Here is a 20,943-nt window from a genome sequence, read left to right on the forward strand (position 1 = left end):
TGAGCTTGTTTTGCAAGCATGGCAGAGCCCTTTAGGGTAAGAGACCTGGCAGAGAGATTTGGGGTAACCAGCTTGCCATACAGAGGGTGGACTCCTGCCACTGGCATTATCTGATTGTACAAGGTTCTGTTCTTTCATTGGGAAAACAAGAAGCAGAAGAAAAAGGAGAAAGTGAGGGAGGTTTCAACCCACTTGGCTATAGAAAAATATGAATTGTTTTATGTAAGCACACTAGTAAAAAGATCTCCACTTCAATTATTTTTTAATCTTTCGTTGGTGAGGGCTTGACCTATTTTTTTTTTTCCCAACGTGGGACATTTTAATGCTATAAACATCCCCCAGAAGTGAGCCAGTGGAGCTACTGCAGGAGGCTTTGAAACTGCTGATCCTGAGTGGAATTAAACAGCGCAGTACCATTGTCAATATATAAACAACAACAAAAAAAAAGACAACAGGGAACATATTAGACATGTATGTAGCCATAGGTATATTTGGATATAGATATACACATAAATTAAACTTTTACACTCAATTCAAAAAATCACACTCCTAGTGCACGAGCTTTATTAAATTTCACTTTGATCTGAGCCTGGCGCGTAAGCCTAATGCACGAGTAGCATACATAGCAGTGTTCTGAGTTCAGGCTTGACGTTTGATGTCTTTTAAGCACTTTCCAAAAGTGAAGCACTCTGGTAATTCCTGGTAACTGTCTCGAGCTGCACCAGTCCCCAGTGAAGCTCATTTCCAGGAACCTTCCTGGATCCCTGCAAGGAAATGAATGAACGGAAAGAAATGAATAAAACGAATGGAAAGAGCTGCTCTCCCCGCTGCATCTGAGTGACTTTGTGGCTTCCCCTAATCGTTAGTCACAAAGAACGAGCTACTACTGAACATGCACCAAGGAGATTGTATGATTTCTATGACATATTTTAAGTTAATGCCACTAAAAGGTTGAGTTACAAATGGTTCCCTGTAGACCAAATGCTGGTCCTACGGCCTCAGATAAATTACTGCAAGGGGCTTCCTAGCTAGGGCAGGTATGGTGATGTTCAAGGTCTTTCCAGGTTGACAGTTTTATTGCCAGGTCCACTAAGGAAGGAAGGTGTCTGGGAATGCGGAGGGGGCTACTGGGGGCTTCAGCTGTAGGGAGAGATCTAAAAAGCCCAGGGAGATAAGAATGTTATGCTGCAGATGTAAAAGGCAATGTGTGTGTCATGATGGGTACCAGAAAGAAACAAGGAAGGTGGGACTGTAAAACATCAGCGGGATGGTGGAGCCTGAGATCAAATATTCTGCTTTCCCCAAAATCAAATATTCTGCTTACCCCAAGCCTGAAATATCTCTTGGCTCTGCTGCTTCAGGGTGGAAGGGGAGCTGTAGTGCACAGGGACTTAAGGATCTGTTCTGCAAGGGGCAGATCCCAGGAGCTAAATCCCACTAATCCAAAGGCAGAACCTTAAGATGCTATCCCTACAATTACTGAGTTAGATATGAATAAGTCCTTGCACTGAGGCAGTTCAGAGCGAGGCAGCCTTGGAGTTCTGCGAGACCTTCACCAAGGTCCAAAGATCTTGGGGTGATGCACCCCAAGTCATGAAACCCTGGAGGAGAAGGATGGTCCTCACCAAAGGGGGCACAGGAAGATTTTGAGACTGCCAGAGGGTCCCGGAGCACCAGCTGGGGTGTCCCATGAAAATCCAAGCCTGAAGAAGGTGGGCACTTGCACGGAGGCCCGCCATGCATCGCCTCTCCCTGAGGCAGGACTCACGTCCCAGGAGATCCATCATCACCGGTGAGATGCTGCTCTGCTGGTGGGTGCCTTTTCCTGGAGGGCTCTCTCTGTAGAGGACCTGTGGGTGTATTTATAGCGCACTCAGCCTCAGTGGATGAAGATCCAGGACAAAAATACTTCTCCGGTGATGAACAGGTAAGCTGGTAAGGGGGCTGCTACTTTTAGAGCACAAACCTGTTTGGATCAGCAAATTTTCTTAGCCATGGGATGACACTATTGATGGTGGAAGAGCTGCTGTGGGTTTGGGATTTTTGTGCCTGGCTGTGAGGGGCGAGTCCTTTACTCCCCAAAACATATGGCTCTTAGTCTTTAATAACAAATATTTTACACCAAGCTTGAACACAAAGCTTCTGCCACTGCAGTAGTTTAACAGTCCTTAGCTAAATTCCAATCATAATCCTGCTTCTCCCTCGTTTTGTGACTACCTGGTTTTCCACATTTCCTTCTGCCAGGTTTAAAAGACGCTGGCAAATGAGGTAAGTTTGACCTTGAAAAACCTTTTCAGAAAGTTTTAAAATCATATGCACTTACATAGAAAACTCTAAATACCTGCATATATGGTCCAGTACCTCTTTGTGTGCGTGTGTTTATGTGTATATGGGCACTGGTTCATTTTCACAACTCACTGAGGTTTTGGGAGTGGCAAAAGTTGCTGGCTCAGTGCATTTTATCTTTTTGTGCTCTTACATATGTGTTTTTCTGCGTGGTTTGGGATTTATCTTCTGAGGAACTGAAAAAATACTGTATGCATAGGTTGTGTTTACTGCTGCAAACAAAGCAGAGTCACTCTTCACTGGCTCGTTTCAAAACAGATTGCAAAACTTTTTAAAATGTTAATATATTTGTGCATTTTAGGGCTACAGGGAGTTTAACTGGCAATTGGTAGGGTTGTCTGTGTGGTACAATGGCTTTTGTGGTGCACATCCATGGGGCTATGCAGGTTTTTGGCACCCCATACACTTGCATCTTGAGAGCTGTTGTATAATTTGGGCTGATTCAGCTCTACCTACATGCGCCGAGCAAATACGTATACAGGAAGGCAAATGTAATCTGCTTTTCTTCCAGCAGCTGGTAATGCACCGCTTGGCTTCCTGAAGAGCTCAGCTTCGGTCTCCCTGCCTGTAAAACAATGTCATTTCTCCTACCGTGCCCGAACAGCTTGCTCTGGGTGCTGTCGAGGCACATTAAGTTGCAGCCGTTCAACACTGGAAATTCATTCAAGACGTTTTTCCATGCTCTCTGGTGGCTGCTGTTGGGAATAATCGCCGTTTCCCCTCCGGTGCATTGTTCCATTTTTAAAATTGGACTGCTCGGACCCTGGGACTGTGATCCCTTCTTCTCCAAAGCCTTTCCCCATGCAGCTGCCAGGTTAGCAGTGGAACGAATAAGCAAAGACCCTTCGCTAGACCTTGGCCAGAGATTGGATTATGTGGTCCTGCAAGAAGATTGTGAGACATCAAGAGCTCTGGTTAGATTCATTGACTTTGGAAAATTTTCCTCAGCTTTTGTAGGCCCTCTGAACCCTGGCTTCTGTGAGGTGGCTACACTTTTAGGGGAAAACTGGAATAAAACCATCTTCTCATGGACGTGCATCAATTATAAACTGGATTCCACCACCCATCACCCTGCATTTGCCAGGACCCTGCCCTCTCCAACCCAAGTTTTGTTTACAGTCATGAAATATTTTAACTGGGCTCACGTTGGCATCATTGCTTCGAACCAGGATGTTTGGATGGACACAGCCAACAAGTTAGCGAGTGCACTCAGGAACGAGGGTCTTCCTGTAGGCATTGTTACAGCCATGGGTAAAGGAGAAAAAGGCATTGAAGACACTTGGAACAAGATCAAAAAAGTTGGTGGCATTAAAAGTAAGTGCTCTGAGTGCTTTGAGTCTCACTCCTTTTATTTTTATTTTTTTAAATTTTAATTTTTATTTTTATTTTATATTATTTTATTTTATTTTCTCCAGGGTATTGACTGCATTGTTATCAATGAACATAGCCTAGAGAATGAAATTCTGAAGTTATTTAAGTCAAGCATAATTTTATCTCTGACCTTAACAGAGCCAGGGATTCATGTGAAAGAATGCTAGGCATTTTGTATGTGATGGAGATAGGATAAAATAGTCTACAGCGTCAAAGACTGTGTCCAGCTTGTGTGAAAAGACAGTATTTAGTAGAGATGGGTGTCTCAGCTTGACCCTATTAAGTGTAAAGAGGGGTTTGTAGGAAGGTTTGTATTGTTGGTGTTTTGGATTATCAGAAATCTCATGCTTTGGAAATGCTGTGTCCTTGCTACCTGGGTTCAGTGAGTAATCAGGGGTGAAAACCAGTGTTATACACCACATACTAAAGCAACAGAAGCATCCCTGCTGGTGTACAACACATGTAGTAAAGAATGATCTGTTTTCTCTTAAGAAAATGGGTAAAAGCCTTGTTGTCCTGGTTCAAAGCCCTTCAGGAAGTCTGTGACACAGCTCTGATCCTGGATGTACATCTTTGCAACCAGCACTGCAAATCCAGATGAGGATGCATTTTAACTAAAACTTGGCTTTTTAGGCTAAAGGCTAACAAGGGTAGGAAGGTGGTGTCTAACTTGAGTTTTATCAGTGCTCAGCTCTATGATGGAGAGCAAAACCACCTTGGGTGGGTTCGTCTCATCTCCATCGCTACTCTCTGTTTGAGTTAGAGATGATGGGCTGCTTCCATTAACAAAGAACCAGTCCCTTCTCAAAGACGATTCATCTGAGCAGCTTAAGTTCCCTGCTGCATGTAGTATGTGATAAATCACTGCCCAGAAGTACCTGTTTGTTTTCAGGCACCTGAAAAAAATGCCCTTGTTCACTTCAGCTCCTCATTTGTCAGGAATACTTTCTTTCCTAAGGAGTGTCCAACCAAAATCTCTATAGCTGATGACAGGACGAATGGGTGGAAGTTGGGCATTGCTAACGACTGTGTGGTGTCCGTCAGCTCAGGGCACACGAAGGGAAGGCTCATGTCTCAGTTAATGACAGCATAGGACCATGATTACACTCCTGTTTTATTTTGAAAAGCCGAAATGGATTAATAACACTGTCTGTGGTCCTTGTGTTTCAGTTATACTTCTGTGCATGCATTCTGTGCTCATTGGAGGGGAGGAACAGGCCACCTTACTCACAAAAGCTCAGGAAATGGGACTAACGGATGGAAGATATGTCCTCATTCCATATGACACTTTGCTTTACAGTCTACCTTACCAAAACAACTCATTCTATGTCCTTGACAATGACACCAAGCTCCAGGAAGCATATGATGCTGTGCTGACTATTACACTGGAGTCTGGAAACAGGACTTTTTACGATGCATTCAGGGAAGCTAAAGAAAATGGTGAAATAGCCAGGGAACTGGAAGCTACACAGGTAAATACTCTTCCACTCAAGCTTTTCTGGGACATGGTAACAGGACATGTAGTTCAACCAATAATTACAGAGAAAGGACAGGAGAAAGAAAATCCAGACTGTGTGCTTGTATTTTGAGAAAAATATGGTGAAGGCTGGGTGTTGTCTGCATTTGTTTGGAAGAGATAGATATTTCTCCTGATTTTCTGGCAATCTAAATCAGTTAGTTCAACTGCAGAGCCATGATGGGAATTCAAGAGAAATGGGCTGTCTCTGAGGCTCTCAGATTTGGTTTAACTTAGTTAACGGCAGTAAACCCAAGCTAAAGTGGTCCCTCTTATGGTGGATAAAGTCTGTGACACCAGTTTAAGGCACCAGGATAGGATTTCCACGTGTGATAATTTTGGGGGGGTTGCAACAAACAAAATACTGGATGCTTCTAGATGGTAGTGCTTATTCTCATTGCTGCCTCGTGCTTCTTAGCACTTCAGTCAAAGTTGTTCTTTTGAACATGCCAGAACTCAATCTCAAAGTCTATCTAAACAAACAAACAAAAACAAACAAACAAACAAACAAAAAAAACACAGTCAAGTTCTACCTTGTAGACATTAGAAGAATTGGAGACTCTGCTGTGCTGGTGAGGAGATGCAGGATACAGCTGCACTAATCTTCAAATCCCACCAGGATCTTTCAAAAAATTTAAGCACTTTTAAGGCACACTTTATGAGATCTGCATGGATGTCTACTTTAGAAAGAAAGGAATCATGTCTTATAAGCATCCATATCTTTTCCTTCACTGTAATGAGAGCCCAGGTTAACTATACTGAGTGTAGGATTCTTCACTGTAGATGTCTACATCTGGTCAACAAATCCCTCCATAGACATCAAATTCTACAGTTCCCAACATTTGTTGTTTTATAATGAGTGTATTGGCTATAATCTCTCTTCAGCTACCTACTGTGAATGATCATATCTCTATAAAAACAACCATTTTTTGGGGGGGAGAGTGAAAGCTACAGACTCTTAAATCAAGTCTGGCACAGAGGAGAGCAATGCAAGGAGAAAAGGCTTTGGTACCCCAGAGAACAGGTTTTCTCTGGCAGTGAATTTTATGTCTTAGGAATAATCAGTGCTTTGACAGAGACTTGATAACGCGAGTATGACATTTTTCCTACCTGGGTAGGGAGCCGAGTCTCTTGCTGTGATCTTTTATTTGTGGAAAATGTTTTAGCTCAATCCTTTGAGGCTGGCTGTGATAAAAAGCCAGCTGAACATCAGGCTCATAGTCTTGGCTCTTCCCATAAAGTACTTTTACTTAAATTTTAAAAATATTTTGAAAGTGTATTTTGGGAAGCAACCATAAGAAATGTTCACATATGTTTTGGACAGAGCTACCTTCAATCTAAGATTCTTCAAACCCATTTTTCTGGGAGCCTTAATGCTCAAAGGTTTGAGTACCTCCCTTTAGCATTTTTGATACTTAAGACGGCCAAAAGTTTTCAAGATCTTATACCTAGACTGAATGTTGAATGGGAAACAAAGATATTCAATTCTTCTAATATATCCTCCTAGATCCAGATATTAGTCTGAGTTTACACAGAAGGTCTGTGACAAACCTGGAGAACAAAACCAAGTGTCTCAATTCTTGAGTTTACAGATAAGCTAGAGGGACATCTTTTGATGCAGATGTTAAACCAGAAGTTGGCAGCAGTATATCCTGACCAGAACTTCATCTGTAATTTCAGGTTTCTCCACTCTTTGGGACAATCTATGATGCCATTTACTTCATGGCAATGGCTATAAACAGTGCTCGGAAAAAAGGAGCCTGGGTCTCAGGAGTTAACATAACAGAACACACGAAAAATGTCAGTTTCCCTGGATTTAGCCAGTGGGTAGAGACAGACAGCTGTGGGAAGTGGCTGAGCAACTATGTGGTACTGGACACAGATGGTCATGGGAGCCAGCTCTTCCCAACCCACTTGCTGGACATGTCTTTAGACGATGTGAGATCCCTCGGCCAGGACATCCACTTTCCCAGTGGAGCCCCTCCCAAGGCAGACTGCAGCTGTTGGTTCGATCCAGATATTCTCTGCACTGGAGGTAAGAAAAACAAAGTAATATGGTCAAATGTCATCAGGCCTACCCTTCTTATTTATTTAATCTTTTTTTTCTTACTCAGTGTGATTTCCTAGTAAATTAGATCTCCTCAAAGAGAAAAGACTAAACTCAAAAAATTCCCATGAAGATGACTGGTCTTCACACTACTTGTAGCGGGAGTCCTATGCAGAGATCCCACTACTGATCCACAAGATTCTCTTACTGTTTTTTTAGATCAATAATGTTGTTGCCACTTTTGGGTTCTAGAAAGAGTTTTCCAGGTCTAACAGTCAACATCTGCAAGTAATATATGCTAGATAGCAACCAATATATGCCAGTGGCTCCACCCAACAAAGTGTCCCTGTCCTTTTGAGGGGCAGGGCACTAAGAGGATTTGTGCTGAAGACATTGTTCTTATGCTGCACTACTGCAGATGCTCTCACCATCAGCCCCGGTTAACCCCAGCTTCTTTAAAGAGTTAGGTATGTGGTGTTAAGGCTCATCAAGAATAGAAAATAATCATTATTCAAAGTGTTGGAGTAGACAAATGAAGTGGTCATTGAAGACTTAAGAGAAGAAATATTTTCTTGGGTTTGCTAGATTAAGCACCGGTTTCACTTACTGTTTTTAACTTGAGGCAACTGTGCTGCAGTTTTAAAGTCAACAAGGAAAACTAATTCTCAGGGTAGGATACTTAGCTTCCACTTGACATATTTACTTATAATAATACATATTTACTCCTACTGTTCTAGGATCTGACTTAAATAGACAAACTTAACCACTTCTACAGAATATTTCATTCAGCAGCTGAGGAAAGCACTCCCCTTGGTTCAGCTGTAGCTGGTTTAAATCAGAGTAGCTCCATGGAAATTGGAGATATACTGATCTTAGAGCAGCCGACGAGCAAATATAATCTCACCATATATCTAATTCTGCATTGTCGCTAGGAAGAGAATGGCAATTCAGCATCGCATCGCAGTTATAGAAAGATCCCACTGATTTTTAGAGAGATCAGATTTTATGTTCCCACCTTTACAAAAGCATAAAAGCATTTGTCAGTGAAGTGGCAATTTATTATTATTACTAATATTTCAGAGACTGGATTTTATGACTGGAACTAAATCTAGGCCTCAATCTGGCTTTTGTATGAAGTTAGGGTTGGAGGAGGTGGGGATGTGAAGCTGCCAAGGTGCTCAGAGAGGGAGAGAAGGGTCTGGAGATCCCCAAGGAGGAGCCCCCAGCCCCTCTCTGGGCAGCCTGTGCCAGGGCTCCGGCACCCGCCCAGCCCAGCAGTGCTTCCTGAGGGGCAGAGGGCACCTCCTGGGCTCCAGGCTGGGCCCGGGGCCTCTGGGCCTGGCCCTGGGCACCCCTGAGCAGAGCCTGGCTCCGGCCTCTCAGCACCTCCCAGCAGTGCTGGTGGCCATGGCTGGCAGCCCCCGGAGCCTCCTCTGCTCCAGGCCCAGCAGCCCCAGCTCTCGCAGCCTCTCCTCACGGCAGAGGTGCTCCAGGCCCTTCGGCACCTTGGGGGCCCTGCGCTGGGCTCTCCCCAGGGTGCCAAACCCTCTGATCTCTCCAGGAGCTGGCTCCTACACCTATCATCTCTCACGTGGTAGCAGGCTCCCAGACCTCTTATCTCACTCACTGATTAGACTTGATGTCTGCAAGCATCACACACAGGCAGAATAGAGAGCACCCTCACCCAGGAAAAAAAAAATAGGAATAGAAGGAGATGGTAGGACAGACTGTGATAGGCATGTGCAGTGTTTAGCCAGAAAAATGCACGTTTATGTGTGACCAGTATCCCCATCCTCTCCATTACCCCATTCTTGAGCTTCATCAACCCAGCCCCTTCCTTTTCCCCATTTTTGTCCCTTACTCTATACATCCCAGAAGTTTCACATACTCTCACAGTCCCTTTAAAGCATTCCTCAATGAGTTCAACACAATCCCTCAAATCCCCTTGAGTATGACCTTAAATTTGGTCATTCAGGTGAGCCCATTTTAACCTAGTTTTCACTTCTAATGAGTTACAAAGTTCTGACTAAGTTTCCTCAAGGCTTTACATGGTGACATGAGCACTCTGGTCTTTGGTGTTGCCTCTGCTAATTCCGGTTACTTAGGGGTTGTTTATCTGGGTGCTTATTTTTCACTTCTTTTGTCCTTTTATTGTTTCTCATTCACCCCAGTGAATTTTGTGCTTCAACTAGCTCTCATTCAGCTTATCAGGTGCTGCTTCAGTGAATGAAATGGGACTTAGGCATTTTTCAGCTGTGGAAGAGTCCTCACACCATGAGGGGTTACAGGGAACTATCTAAGAAAGCTTAGGAGACAGCACTGGTAAAATCAAAAACAAACAAACAAACAAAAAAAACCACCACCAGCGACAAAACCAAACAAAATAAACAACAAAACCAAACCAAACACAACTGGACGCAGAAGAGAACATCAGCAAACTCCACATTATTCCTACCACAATGTGGTCTGGCATACAAATTCTCTCTGAAATTGTTAGATGACCGTGCAGGGATGTGAGATGGGATTTTCATACCCCTATACTGTACCACTATCTTGTCGGGAAGGCGTTTGCTCCTTTGTGCAGCAAGAAAACCAACCCATGCCCCTGTGACTGGGTTATTCAAAGTTATTCTCTCTTCAGTAATAGGTTTCCTAGCAGATCACCACAGGTGCAGAGCACCAGGTGTCCTGCAAGTCTGCCTCTAAGCTGATCCAGTCCCTCTTTTTTCGTGGCTCTAGCCATGAAAGCAGTGTGACTTACATGCATAAGTACAATCAGGGACTGGAGCCCTAGGCTGAAACAGAAAATGAGTATAAATCTGTCAGGAAAAATTCAGCTAAAATGTTTTGTCTGCTCCTGGAGAAGATGCCATTTTTCAAAAATTCCTGCAGCTTTCACTGGGAAGCTCTATGTCTCTATGTCTCACGAAGTGCCCTGAAACTTAGGTGCAAGAGAGACTTAGAGTCATGAACTTTTTATCAACCCAGATTTCTGCATGTTTGTTTGTGTTAGAGGATCTCTGAACACAGAGAGAATAAAGTAAATATAAATAAAAGTTAGAAGAGGCCGAGGCAGCAAACTCTTCCCACTTGAATTGAGCTCATCCATTCATGTCAGTTTTCCTTACCCCCTAGCAAAGAAACTCATGAGCAAACCGTCTCCAGTAAGTTCTGTCAATGGGCCCATTGAGACATCAGCCTCATCTCCCTGCTCTTCTGCTCTTTTCAGCGTTAGACATCTGTAGCAGGGAATGAAAAATCCCAGATGGACTGGTGACTCACACTGGCAGTCAGTTTGGTACCACATGATAAAGCTTCTTCAGTGTTTCAGTTCCTGGAGAGAAGAGGGTCAAATGTTCAGAAGTTACGAACTTTGTAGAAGCTGTCTGTAGGACTTAATTCTTGTCTGCGAGTCCAGTTATTTACAATTTTTCCCACTGATTCAGGGCTCTGTATCTCATTAAAAAAAAAAAAAGGAGAAAAACGTTCATGCATGTAAGTAAAAAATTAAAGCAGTTTCATGTAAATACAGTCAGCAGTTGTGTATTCACAAATTAACATTAAATAAGAATCATTTTCTAGCATCTTTTTAGCTGAATATTTGACTTTGTAGTCTAAAGACTTTATATTGGTGATTTTAATACTATTGCCTAAATCAAATTAACTTTCTTATTTATTCTAACTATTTAAATATCACTCCAGTTCTTAATTATTATTCTAATTAATTAATTTTCTAATCCACTGATTTTCCTCCCTCTCTTTGCACAGGAATTGAGCCTACAATCATGATTTTGGGAGCAATGTTGGTATTTGCCCTGGTGCTTTGTGCTGTGGGCCTAGCTTATCTTATCAGGTGAGAATTGCAGCACATATTTGATTTAGAGCCAATTTTACCTTCCGTGGGAGGCTTGCTAGCAGCTTGAGCCATGTGTAGCAGGTTTGGTTGTGGTCTCTGCTCTCCAGCCAAATGTTTCTTCACTTTATTAAGTGATTGAGGCTTGGGTGGTGTGATCATTGGTTCTGTAGTCTCAGGAGGAGCCATTTCACACTTAATCCAGTCCAGCCTTGGAAGAACATTGTAGTTTGCTGCAGGAAGGATTAACTGGATGATGTCTCTGAAGCATTACGAAGATTACTATCTCTTTGGAAGTGCAAAGTATGCCCTACAAATCAACAACAGGAATCTGCTTCGAGAACTTCAGGGTGGAGACCAAGAGGGCTGCCATTTTAAATGTCTTTTTTCTTACCCCAGATCATTCTTTTCTGCATTTCTGTCCCCTATGTGATTTACCTACCTAGCACATAGGCTGACCCTCTTTCCTTTTTCCATGCATTGGAAAGAAAGAGAGAGAGACTCTCTCTGGAAAAGGTTTGGAGCAATGAACTAGAACACCTCTTTATTGTCAAGCCAATTTATTCCCTGCTATGAGCTGGAGTCCAGGTCCCTGGTCAGGCATGTTGCATATACATTGCTCTGGGCATGGGATTTGCTCTGGAGAAAAACAATAGTCTGCTGAGGAAGAGACAGTTTCCACCAATTGTACAAATCACACTTCTGTCCCAACTGTATATCCAAGGTGGACGTGAGCCAACATGGACTTGGTGGCTTGATCTTTGCAAGGTCAGCATAGCCATAATCTAATGTATTCTTCTACTTCAAACTCTCCCCTGGAGGACTCTGTCTGTCGTTGGTGATATCTACATGGCACAGGACTGAAATTAGAAGGCATATTTATTCAGCAGCAATGGGTTCAGCAGAACAGGGCTCCTGGAATGTCCCATCCAGCTCAGCCTGTCAAATCATCGTCAAACATGTTCTCTCCCCACTCCTGAATCATCTCTCCAAACCCGTATGATATAAGGCCACCCAACAAGCAACACCTCAAACAGCTCCCCTGCTTACAACACACAGCTGCTTCTAATACTTGATAATTGCAGGCACCAAGGAGGTGGCCTCCATCCACCCACATCTTAAAGCCCTGCTCTATGCCTTGGCCACCAGCCTCTACAATTACACAAATAAAAGATATTTTTTTCTGCCTATTCTACGTGAAAGCTGTTCCACAAGTACTAGACTGTGCCTGGGAAGGCTTAGTCGTAAAGTAAAGATGTATGGCCATCTGCAGGGGAAAAGAGAGAAAAAAAATAAAGTCTAGTGTGACTCAGACAATGATTTATGTTAGGGCAGGGCATGTCTGGAACTAAATTTAAACCACAGCATGGACTGAGTTCAGATGTGGGAGCACTAGTCAAAGCTCTGCCAGGGATCTGCTGCATGACCTTAAATGAGTCACTCCACTCTCTGTGCTTCGCTTTCAGCAGCAGGCTGCTTTCCTCCACGCCTGGGGGAGAGGGTGTGCATGATTGAGCACGGTTTTCTACAGGACAGGTGAAGGGTACATGAGTGATGAGCTTTTTGCATGGAGCTGACTTGGGTGGCAAGAGACAAAGCAGTTAGAGAATGATGATAATAAATCAGCCAAGGTGATGCGGACATATGGATGAGGCTCCCTATGAACTCCAAAGAGCAATGCTGTTCTAAAATGCCCAGAGTGGTGCATGCAATGAAAAAGTAAATCATGGTGATCTGTGGATATTTTGCAAAATGAACCCTTCCACAATGTGGTTAGTAAAAGGAGTCTTACTGCCAACAGGATCAAATATGTTTTTTGGGGATCTCATTAGGAAAAGTTCTAGTTGTCTTAGCAGACAATCAAACATGAACTTAGTCTTACCAGATGACCAGACATCTGCTGGAGTGTAAACAAATACTTTGAACCAAAAAAAAACTAATAATGGGGGCAATGGAGAGCTTTTCTTTCCCTTTTCTGTACTTGTCTGATGAATCTTTGACTGTCTCATAGACAGTATGTTTTGTGCTCAGTGTTAGACCTTGGCATTCATTGAAAGAGTGGTATGTGACTTCTGCCTCTTTCATGAGTCCACAAAATATCCAAGTGGTAAGTATTAGTGTCAGATGAATCCCAGCTGAAAACTACCCATGACCATCTGGAATGTTCCGTATTAATTTGTGTGAGCCTGTCTGAACTAGCCCATGAACGTGTCGTCCTTGCTAGTGCATCCTTTCCTGCTGTGAGCTTTTCTGCTATGCCAATTTTAGAAAAGCTGGGCAAGTAGCAGACAACATCTTTTTTTCTGACAAGTACATTGAATTTCCTATCTCCCCTGTGGCAATTCTGCAAATCTGGTAGTCTTTCAAGGAGTCCAGAGTCATCCCTTGGAAAACAAGCAGCAGCATCGCTGGGAGATGCCAGAAGAACATTTGTTCTGTGCTGCACAGTATGCGATAGACATCCCATCTGGCTCAGATCCTGGAAGTAGATCTGAATCAGCACGGTCTTCTGCTTGATATAATCACTCACGACTAAGAAGAGCACTGGCTCAGCAATATTGCTTCCAAGACCTCCACACTGCATTGCCATGTACAACAAACCTCTCATTCCTTGTAGCCTTTCCCTCTGTTACGAGTTTGCGGTCATTGCAAGGAGGTATCTTGCTGTGAGGTTCGTACTGCACCATGCTACAATATTCATCTAGCACGCTTTGATGGTGACTGTTGTCCAGGCTGCTTTTATAAATTACCAAAGGTTCAGTTTCAGGCCCTAAGAAAGGCTGGTGTGCCTGAAAGCTGGTCTGTTTTTTCACCAGATAGGCTGGTCTGATAAAACCTGTTATCCTCCCCTAGTAGAGAATGGCTGGGGATATGAAAAATAAATGCAAGCAGAACAAAATATGCATTACATACACTTCCAGTTTATATTTGTAAATTATTTGATTAACTCAAATTATTATTATTTGATTAACTCAAAATCTCCATTTGTGATGAGACCCTCTGAGATTAGAGATTTTGCTGTCTGTGAATTGAATAACCCTTGCTGTTTAACTCAGAGGATTTCAGTCCAAGTTAGGACATCTTAGCTTGTCTACTGCTTTCACCCATGTCCAGCACTTTCCTAATACTGCAGTGAAGCCAGACATAGGGGATTCAGTGTCAGAAACTACTTACCTAGTTAAAAGTGATAACTGTGACTCTCTCAATCTCCCAGGCATAGCATCCTGAACAGCCAGTTATTCAGGGGGCCTAACAAGATAATACTGACCCTGGATGACCTTATCTTCATCAACCCAGAGCTACATAAAAAGGTAAGTCCTTCCACTCATACAATTAATCCTGTGGGACCCTCAAAGACAGGTTTGATGCATGGCATTTCCATACCCATGTACCTCTGGGAATGTCCTTCACTTCCCCATACCTCATTTCCTCCTGCATGTCAAATATTTTCCCATATGCTGAGTGGTTTTGAGTCTTAGGTTAGATGCACACACAATATTAGAGCTGTTATGATGATGTGAAGTAGTACCATTGGCTGTATTTATTCTAACAGCCAGGGCTTATTCTTTCTTCCTGACATTGGAAGGCATAGCATCATTTATATCCACATAGAAAAACTATCATACCCTCTAAAACAAAGTGTCTGCATCCAGACTACCCATCGGGAATTGTTCCTGGCCTGTGCTGGCTCCTTCCCAGCTCTGGGGATTGCCTAGGAGAGTGTTATTTGGCACAGACCAGACCCACGCCCGGGACCATGCCAACAATATAGAATCACAGAATCATTAGGCTTGGAAAAGCCCTCCAAGATCACCTGGTCCAACCACCCCCCTACCACCAATGTCACCCACCAAACCATGTCCCTAAACACCACATCCAACCTTGCCTTGAACACCCCCAGGGACGGGGACTCCACCACCTCCCTGGGCAACCCATCCCCATGCCTGACCGCTCTTGCTGAGAAGAAATGTCTCCTCATTTCCAACCTGAACCTCCCCTGGTGCAACTTGAGGCCATTCCCTCTAGTTCTATCACTAGTTATGGACTGCTTTGGGGCAATCCCATTGCTTAAATTGATGGCATGTATATACTGGGCAGAGCTGGGATGGAGGTTCACATCCAGAGATGTGAACTGTCCTGCATCTGCTTTCTTTGCCTTTCAGAGGCTGACCTTGGACAGCCTGACTGATGCAAACAGCGTAGCAGCCGAAACCAGAAGCCAGAAGTCCCCAACCCGCTCCTTTTCCTTGAAAAGCACAGCTGCTACCCACGAAACCTCCAACGTAGCTTTGTATGAGGTAGGTATGGACACCATACAGTCTCTCTCCACTTTGGGTCACCGAGCTGCTTAGGTGGGGAAAGTCTTGGGCTGCTGTACTGCAGATGCCAGGATATTAGTACTGCTGATGGCCCCAGAGGGTGAAAATAGAATACAATGAAATAAAATTAATAAAATAAAATAAAATAAAAAATAAAAACACTCATCAATTCTTTCCAAAAATACAACTTTTTGATAAGTGGCATGGCAATTCTTCTTGTAAAGAGACAAAGGAAACTAGATTATTAGTGCCAGAGAATCTGTAGAGAGTTACTTTCTCTTTTAATCAATGTATCGTTGTTTGTTAGATACTAATAATACTAATTTAATAATTTCTAATGTTAATTAGATATTAATAGATACTTCCAGCTATGAGGTTCTGAGCTAGGTGAAGGCCCTGCCTCACCCCATTTTTTTAGGGTTTCCTGTGAATTCTCAATTGGGTGCAATATAGAAACGATATAGAAATATAGTAGAAACTATAGATATATATACTATAAATATATACTATAAATTCTACTATAAATATAGTAGAAACTATATAGAAATATAATACTTCCAAGGACATCGAAAATCCCCGACTACTTTTAGAGTCAAGGATCTGGAATTCGGACCTAGGTCTCAATGTTAGCCGTTGTTCAGAGACTTGCTCTGTCATTCACCCACCTGTATTGTGGACAGGGCGACTGGGTGTGGCTGAAAAAATTTGAGACGGGAGCAATTCACCATCTGCGGCAAAGCTCCACCAGCATCTTGAGGAAGGTAGGAACAGGGGCTGAGTGGGGATGCGGAGGGAAGGTTGTCTGGGGGCCTTTGCAACAGCGGGGAATTTTTATTCTCTTTGTCTCCTGTTTATATCCATTGAATCACACTTCATGGCTGTCACTAATTCTTGCCTGGTGATATCTGGGAGAAAGAACCATGCAGGATTGCATCTGACAAACCTGCCAGTGACCAATGTGTCCCAGTCAGCAGCTTACAAAAGCCCATCCTGTGCCTGATACTTCAGAGCTGGTGCAAGACTAAATGTACAACGAGTCCTCTAAACAAAGTTGTCTGCAAAGACAGAGTGGTTTGGGGGAAACCACCCCATTTTGTACCAGGGCAGGGTAATGCACTACTAGCTATTTCTATGTGCTGTTTGCTGACTGTCTAGAAGTTTGGCACAGACATAGGTGCACATTTCTCTGGGATTTGGTTTATATTTCCAGCTAAGATTCCCTGCAAAAGTTTAGTTTTCTATCTTATTATTAGCTGACAAGCAAACACACATTTTCCATATTCAAGGCTATTAGCTGTTGGCAGTTACTGCTAACAAATGAATGGCATTATTATGCATAAAAATATAGCAAATTTACCAGGTCATTTAGCCAAAGCCACCGTTGATGGATGACTTTGGATACTCCAGGCATGGTATTGCTTTCCAGATCAAACCAGAGCAGAAGCAAGGCCCCACATGCTGAACTCAGCTTACCCCACCTAAACCATTTAGTCCTACTGAAAAATCCAGTTCAGCTTGTCTGAAGAAAAACACGTTGATGTTCAGTTTGTCTTTCCTATCTTACTTTCATTGTCTTAATGGTTAGACTAAGATGAGCAAAGCTTAAAAAAAGTGTAGGATAGACGAATGTAAGTGGCAAAGATAATGTTTTCTTCCCCATTCTAGTGTGAAAGGTTGTTTGGAAAGACAGAAATGGTAAGGGCATCTGATGATGCTGAGCAGATGTCTGGCTGACTTGGTCTCCTGCAATTCACTGTCTTGTTTCAGATGAAAGATTTGCGTCATGAAAATGTGAATCTGTTCCTGGGCTTTTTCTCTGACTGTGGCATCTTTGCCATAGTGACAGAGTACTGCTCCCGAGGAAGCCTGGAAGACCTACTGAGAAATGAAGATATGAAACTGGATTGGATGTTCAAGTCCTCCCTCCTGATGGATCTAATTAAAGTAAATCCATTGCTCCTGCTGAGGCCTGACCAGCATGTGATTTTTAGATTGACATAGCTATTTCCTCCAGGACTGTGGGATTTTAGGAGTAATGTAGGGAAAACCAATGTGACTGTAATTATACTGGTATACATGGGTCTTTAGTAGAGACCTCTTACTCCTGTTCTGTTACCATCTGAGAAATACTGTTTAGAGGGATAGGAGTACATCCTCAACAGCAGGCTGAGAGATTAAAACCACACATCAAACTGGAACTGACCACCTAGAACAATGAATTTGGTGACAAAATCCTACTTTCCAAAGGCCCTTTCTTGTCATAAATTAGAAATGCTTCCAGAACAGAACCAAAGCATAGACATCCTCTGCTACAGGGTGGATGCAACTGTGGTCACTTTGCAAGAGTGTTCACACACTTCCAATCATGTCCTACGTGTTTTTATCCCATAATCATGAACTAGGAGTCCGGGGTAGGTGGCTTGCAGAGGGTGTACTTCCAGAAACCTACCTTCTGCTCCTCCTTGAGGAGGAGGAGGATGCTAGGGCATCCAGCTCTCAACACCTCTGTAGCTTCCCTTCACTTAACCATTTGGTACCACTTGTGTCCACCTTCTTAACCTCATCTAAAAGTACAGCTTCTGAGTGAAAGAAGTCCTAAGACTACAAAGAAGGAGGCGTCTGACTCCTAATGGTGTTAGTCTTTTTCAGTATTACTTTAGGGTGCAGCCAAATTCTTGTTCCTAATCAATTTCTGAACTTTTCCCCTAGTTTCCCGGGCTGGATTAACACTGGTTATGTAGTTTGGAGCCTTCCAGATGACGGTGTCTTAATTGACTTCTGCATTTGGCATGGAGTCAGTGCTGTATTTGTTGCCCTCCAAGGTGGCTTAGTGCCTCTGAACGCTGATGGATAATAGAGTCTCAAAGAACAGTCTCAATCTTTTCTGTATCTCATAGGGAATTAGGTATTTGCACCACCGAGATTTTGCCCATGGACGTCTGAAGTCTCGTAACTGTGTTGTGGATGGACGGTTTGTGCTGAAGATCACCGACTATGGTTATAATGAGCTCTTAGAAGCACAGAAATGCCCTTATATTCAGCCACCCCCTGAAGGTAGGTGCCATAAGGAAATATTTTGGGAAAATATTTGTCCATTGATTTAACAGCCAGCGGCTACATGAGGATTTATACATGCTTCATCTCACAACACCCAGGTACCTGTATAAAATGAATTGTTATAGGAAAGAATATGCAAAGTTTTTCAGACTTCCTAAAGGCTAATAGCAGAGTGTCATGGTAATGGAAAGAGATTTTGTTGTAAGCAGTGACAGAGCTCAAGCTTTTTGTAGTTGGAGAAGGGTTTAAGTGCACCTCAAGTCTGAAGCAATCCTGAATTTCTGTGACAGGTGGAATTGGCTTCATATTCTTAGCTCCAGCCCTATCTTTGAAGTTTTAAGTTAAGCCAAATAAAAAGAGCCCTTTAAAAAAAGAAAAGAAAAGAAAAGAAAAGAAAAGAAAAGAAAAGAAAAGAAAAGAAAAGAAAAGAAAAGAAAAGAAAAGAAAAAAAAGAAAAGAAAAGAAAAGAAAAAAAAGAAAAGAAAAGAAAAAAAGAAAAGAGAAGAAAAGAGAAGAAAAGAGAAGAAAAGAGAAGAGAAGAGAAGAGAAGAGAAGAGAAGAGAAGAGAAGAGAAGAGAAGAAAAGAAAAGAAAAGAAAAGAAAAGAAAAGAAAAGAAAAGAAAAAAACCTAATTTATCTGAAACACAGGATGATGACAGTCTCTTTGAAATAGGTCCTTCACATGCCAGTCACCAAGGGCTGACACATGTCATTACCACCTCTTAGGGACAGCATATCAAGGGACCGAGTTTGGAGATTTTGATGAGATTTCTTTCCAGGTGAAAAGAAATTGCCAGCTATTGCCTTGAATTCCTATTGTATCCCAGCTTATCCTTGAAAGCTGGTTTCAAGTGGCATGTAGTGCTTTGATCCCTCTATTATAGGATTTGGTTCCCACACATTTCCAGTGTCTCGGCTATGCAAGCTGCCAGAAGACCCATCTTCTCCTCCCTTACATTAATTATATATATTGCAGTACCTGAAAATTTCTGTATTCCCATTGCCCACAGTGCACAGCTCCCAGGGTAACAATATCCCAGTTTGAAAAAGATTCATTTCCTGATGAGTCCAGGTATGTTTTTTACAACTATGTCTTTCATCACTTGAACTATAGGACTATAAAGACTGGTCATACTTCAGACTGCCACAGACTTCTGTGATGGAAACTGCTTTCATCTGAGAACTACATAAAATACTTTATTAACTCTTTCTTCATTGATAAACAACACCTGTAACAAGAGATCCAAGCTTCAGCATCAACTTTTTGTCTGTGTGATATATTTTCAAAGAAAAAAAATAGTAAAGCTTCTGACACTGGTCAGATGACTTGTTATATAGAAGTTCAGGACTAGTGTTATAAAATGTAAATTATTGGTATAGCAATTTTTTTTAAAAGGTAGAGTGAAATTTGGAAAATTAAAATTTCTCAACCGTATAGAAGTTTAGTATTTCTAATACATTGCAAGAAATAAAAGACCTGATTCAATAAACAATGAGATATGTTCCCACCTCTCCTCAAATGACTGCAATGAAGCATGCATTTAAATACTGGGAGCAACAAGTCTGAGCCCAAGTATAAGAAATCTGATGCTCTTGGTTTTTTTTAGAATTACTCTGGACAGCACCTGAGTTGCTGAGGGACCCAGACATGCGCAGAAAAGGCACATTCAAAGGAGACATTTACAGCTTTGCGATTATCCTGCAAGAAGTGGTTGTTCGGGGCCCACCATACTGCACATCAGACCTCTCAGCTGACGGTAGGCAATGATTTCTGTTCAGTTTTAAGGCTTTACACAGAGCGCTCACAAAAAGTCTGGTAAGCCCCTTGGGTAAAATGTTGCTGTGAAAGTGATGTCTCAATCTCATGACCATTCTCAGCTAAAAAGAAAAAAAAGTCTATTTTCAATAAAACATCCACAATGCACATCAAAATGTATGCTTCTGATCTCAGCATTGGTACGTTCCTAATCTCTCCTGTCAGCGGGGTTGGGGCACTGGGTCACCAGTCACTGGTGTGGTCACTGGTCAGATGCTTCAGAGCTGGCCAGCTTTGCTGTAGTTGCTTCCCACCCATTATTTCTTCTATGTATGTGGTAAGAGGGGTGAGGTTTTTGAGCTGGACCACATGTTAGCCATGTCTTTTTCCTGTTTTGTCCATCAACCCATCTATTTTTCCTTAATTGCTTCCCCATTTAAAGAGGTTCTTTCTCCTCGGCAGAGATGAAAGTGAAACATCATGACCCTGGTGACTTCTACTGAAGGCAGCTTGGATCAGAAATAGCAAATAGGTGAACTCCTTGGGAACTGTTCATGGTGCAACTCACGTTAGTTCAAACCCTGTTGGGAGGGCATAGGAAGAGCAAACACACTGCAGTCAGGGTCAAGTCGCAGCACTTGGACAGGGATGGGGGTGAGAAGAGTCAGAAAAGAGCTG

At 42.6% G+C, this 20,943-nt stretch overlaps 1 protein-coding gene across 1 annotated transcript in view; it reads left to right on the forward strand.

The window, feature by feature from the left end:
* Positions 1–1,737: 1,737 nt before the first annotated feature.
* Positions 1,738–20,943, forward strand: part of GUCY2F (guanylate cyclase 2F, retinal) — a 47,476-nt gene continuing 28,270 nt past the window's right edge. The window contains exons 1-11 of the mRNA XM_035560477.2: positions 1,738–1,792; positions 3,154–3,648; positions 4,888–5,189; positions 6,914–7,268; positions 11,049–11,133; positions 14,348–14,444; positions 15,297–15,431; positions 16,133–16,213; positions 17,220–17,396; positions 18,350–18,506; positions 20,117–20,266. Coding sequence (XP_035416370.1) covers positions 1,738–1,792; positions 3,154–3,648; positions 4,888–5,189; positions 6,914–7,268; positions 11,049–11,133; positions 14,348–14,444; positions 15,297–15,431; positions 16,133–16,213; positions 17,220–17,396; positions 18,350–18,506; positions 20,117–20,266 — 2,089 coding nt within the window. The remainder of the gene's footprint in view (positions 1,793–3,153; positions 3,649–4,887; positions 5,190–6,913; positions 7,269–11,048; positions 11,134–14,347; positions 14,445–15,296; positions 15,432–16,132; positions 16,214–17,219; positions 17,397–18,349; positions 18,507–20,116; positions 20,267–20,943) is intronic.

The sequence above is a fragment of the Cygnus atratus genome, chromosome 1, assembly GCF_013377495.2.
Source record: "Cygnus atratus isolate AKBS03 ecotype Queensland, Australia chromosome 1, CAtr_DNAZoo_HiC_assembly, whole genome shotgun sequence".
Classification (NCBI taxonomy): domain Eukaryota; kingdom Metazoa; phylum Chordata; class Aves; order Anseriformes; family Anatidae; genus Cygnus; species Cygnus atratus.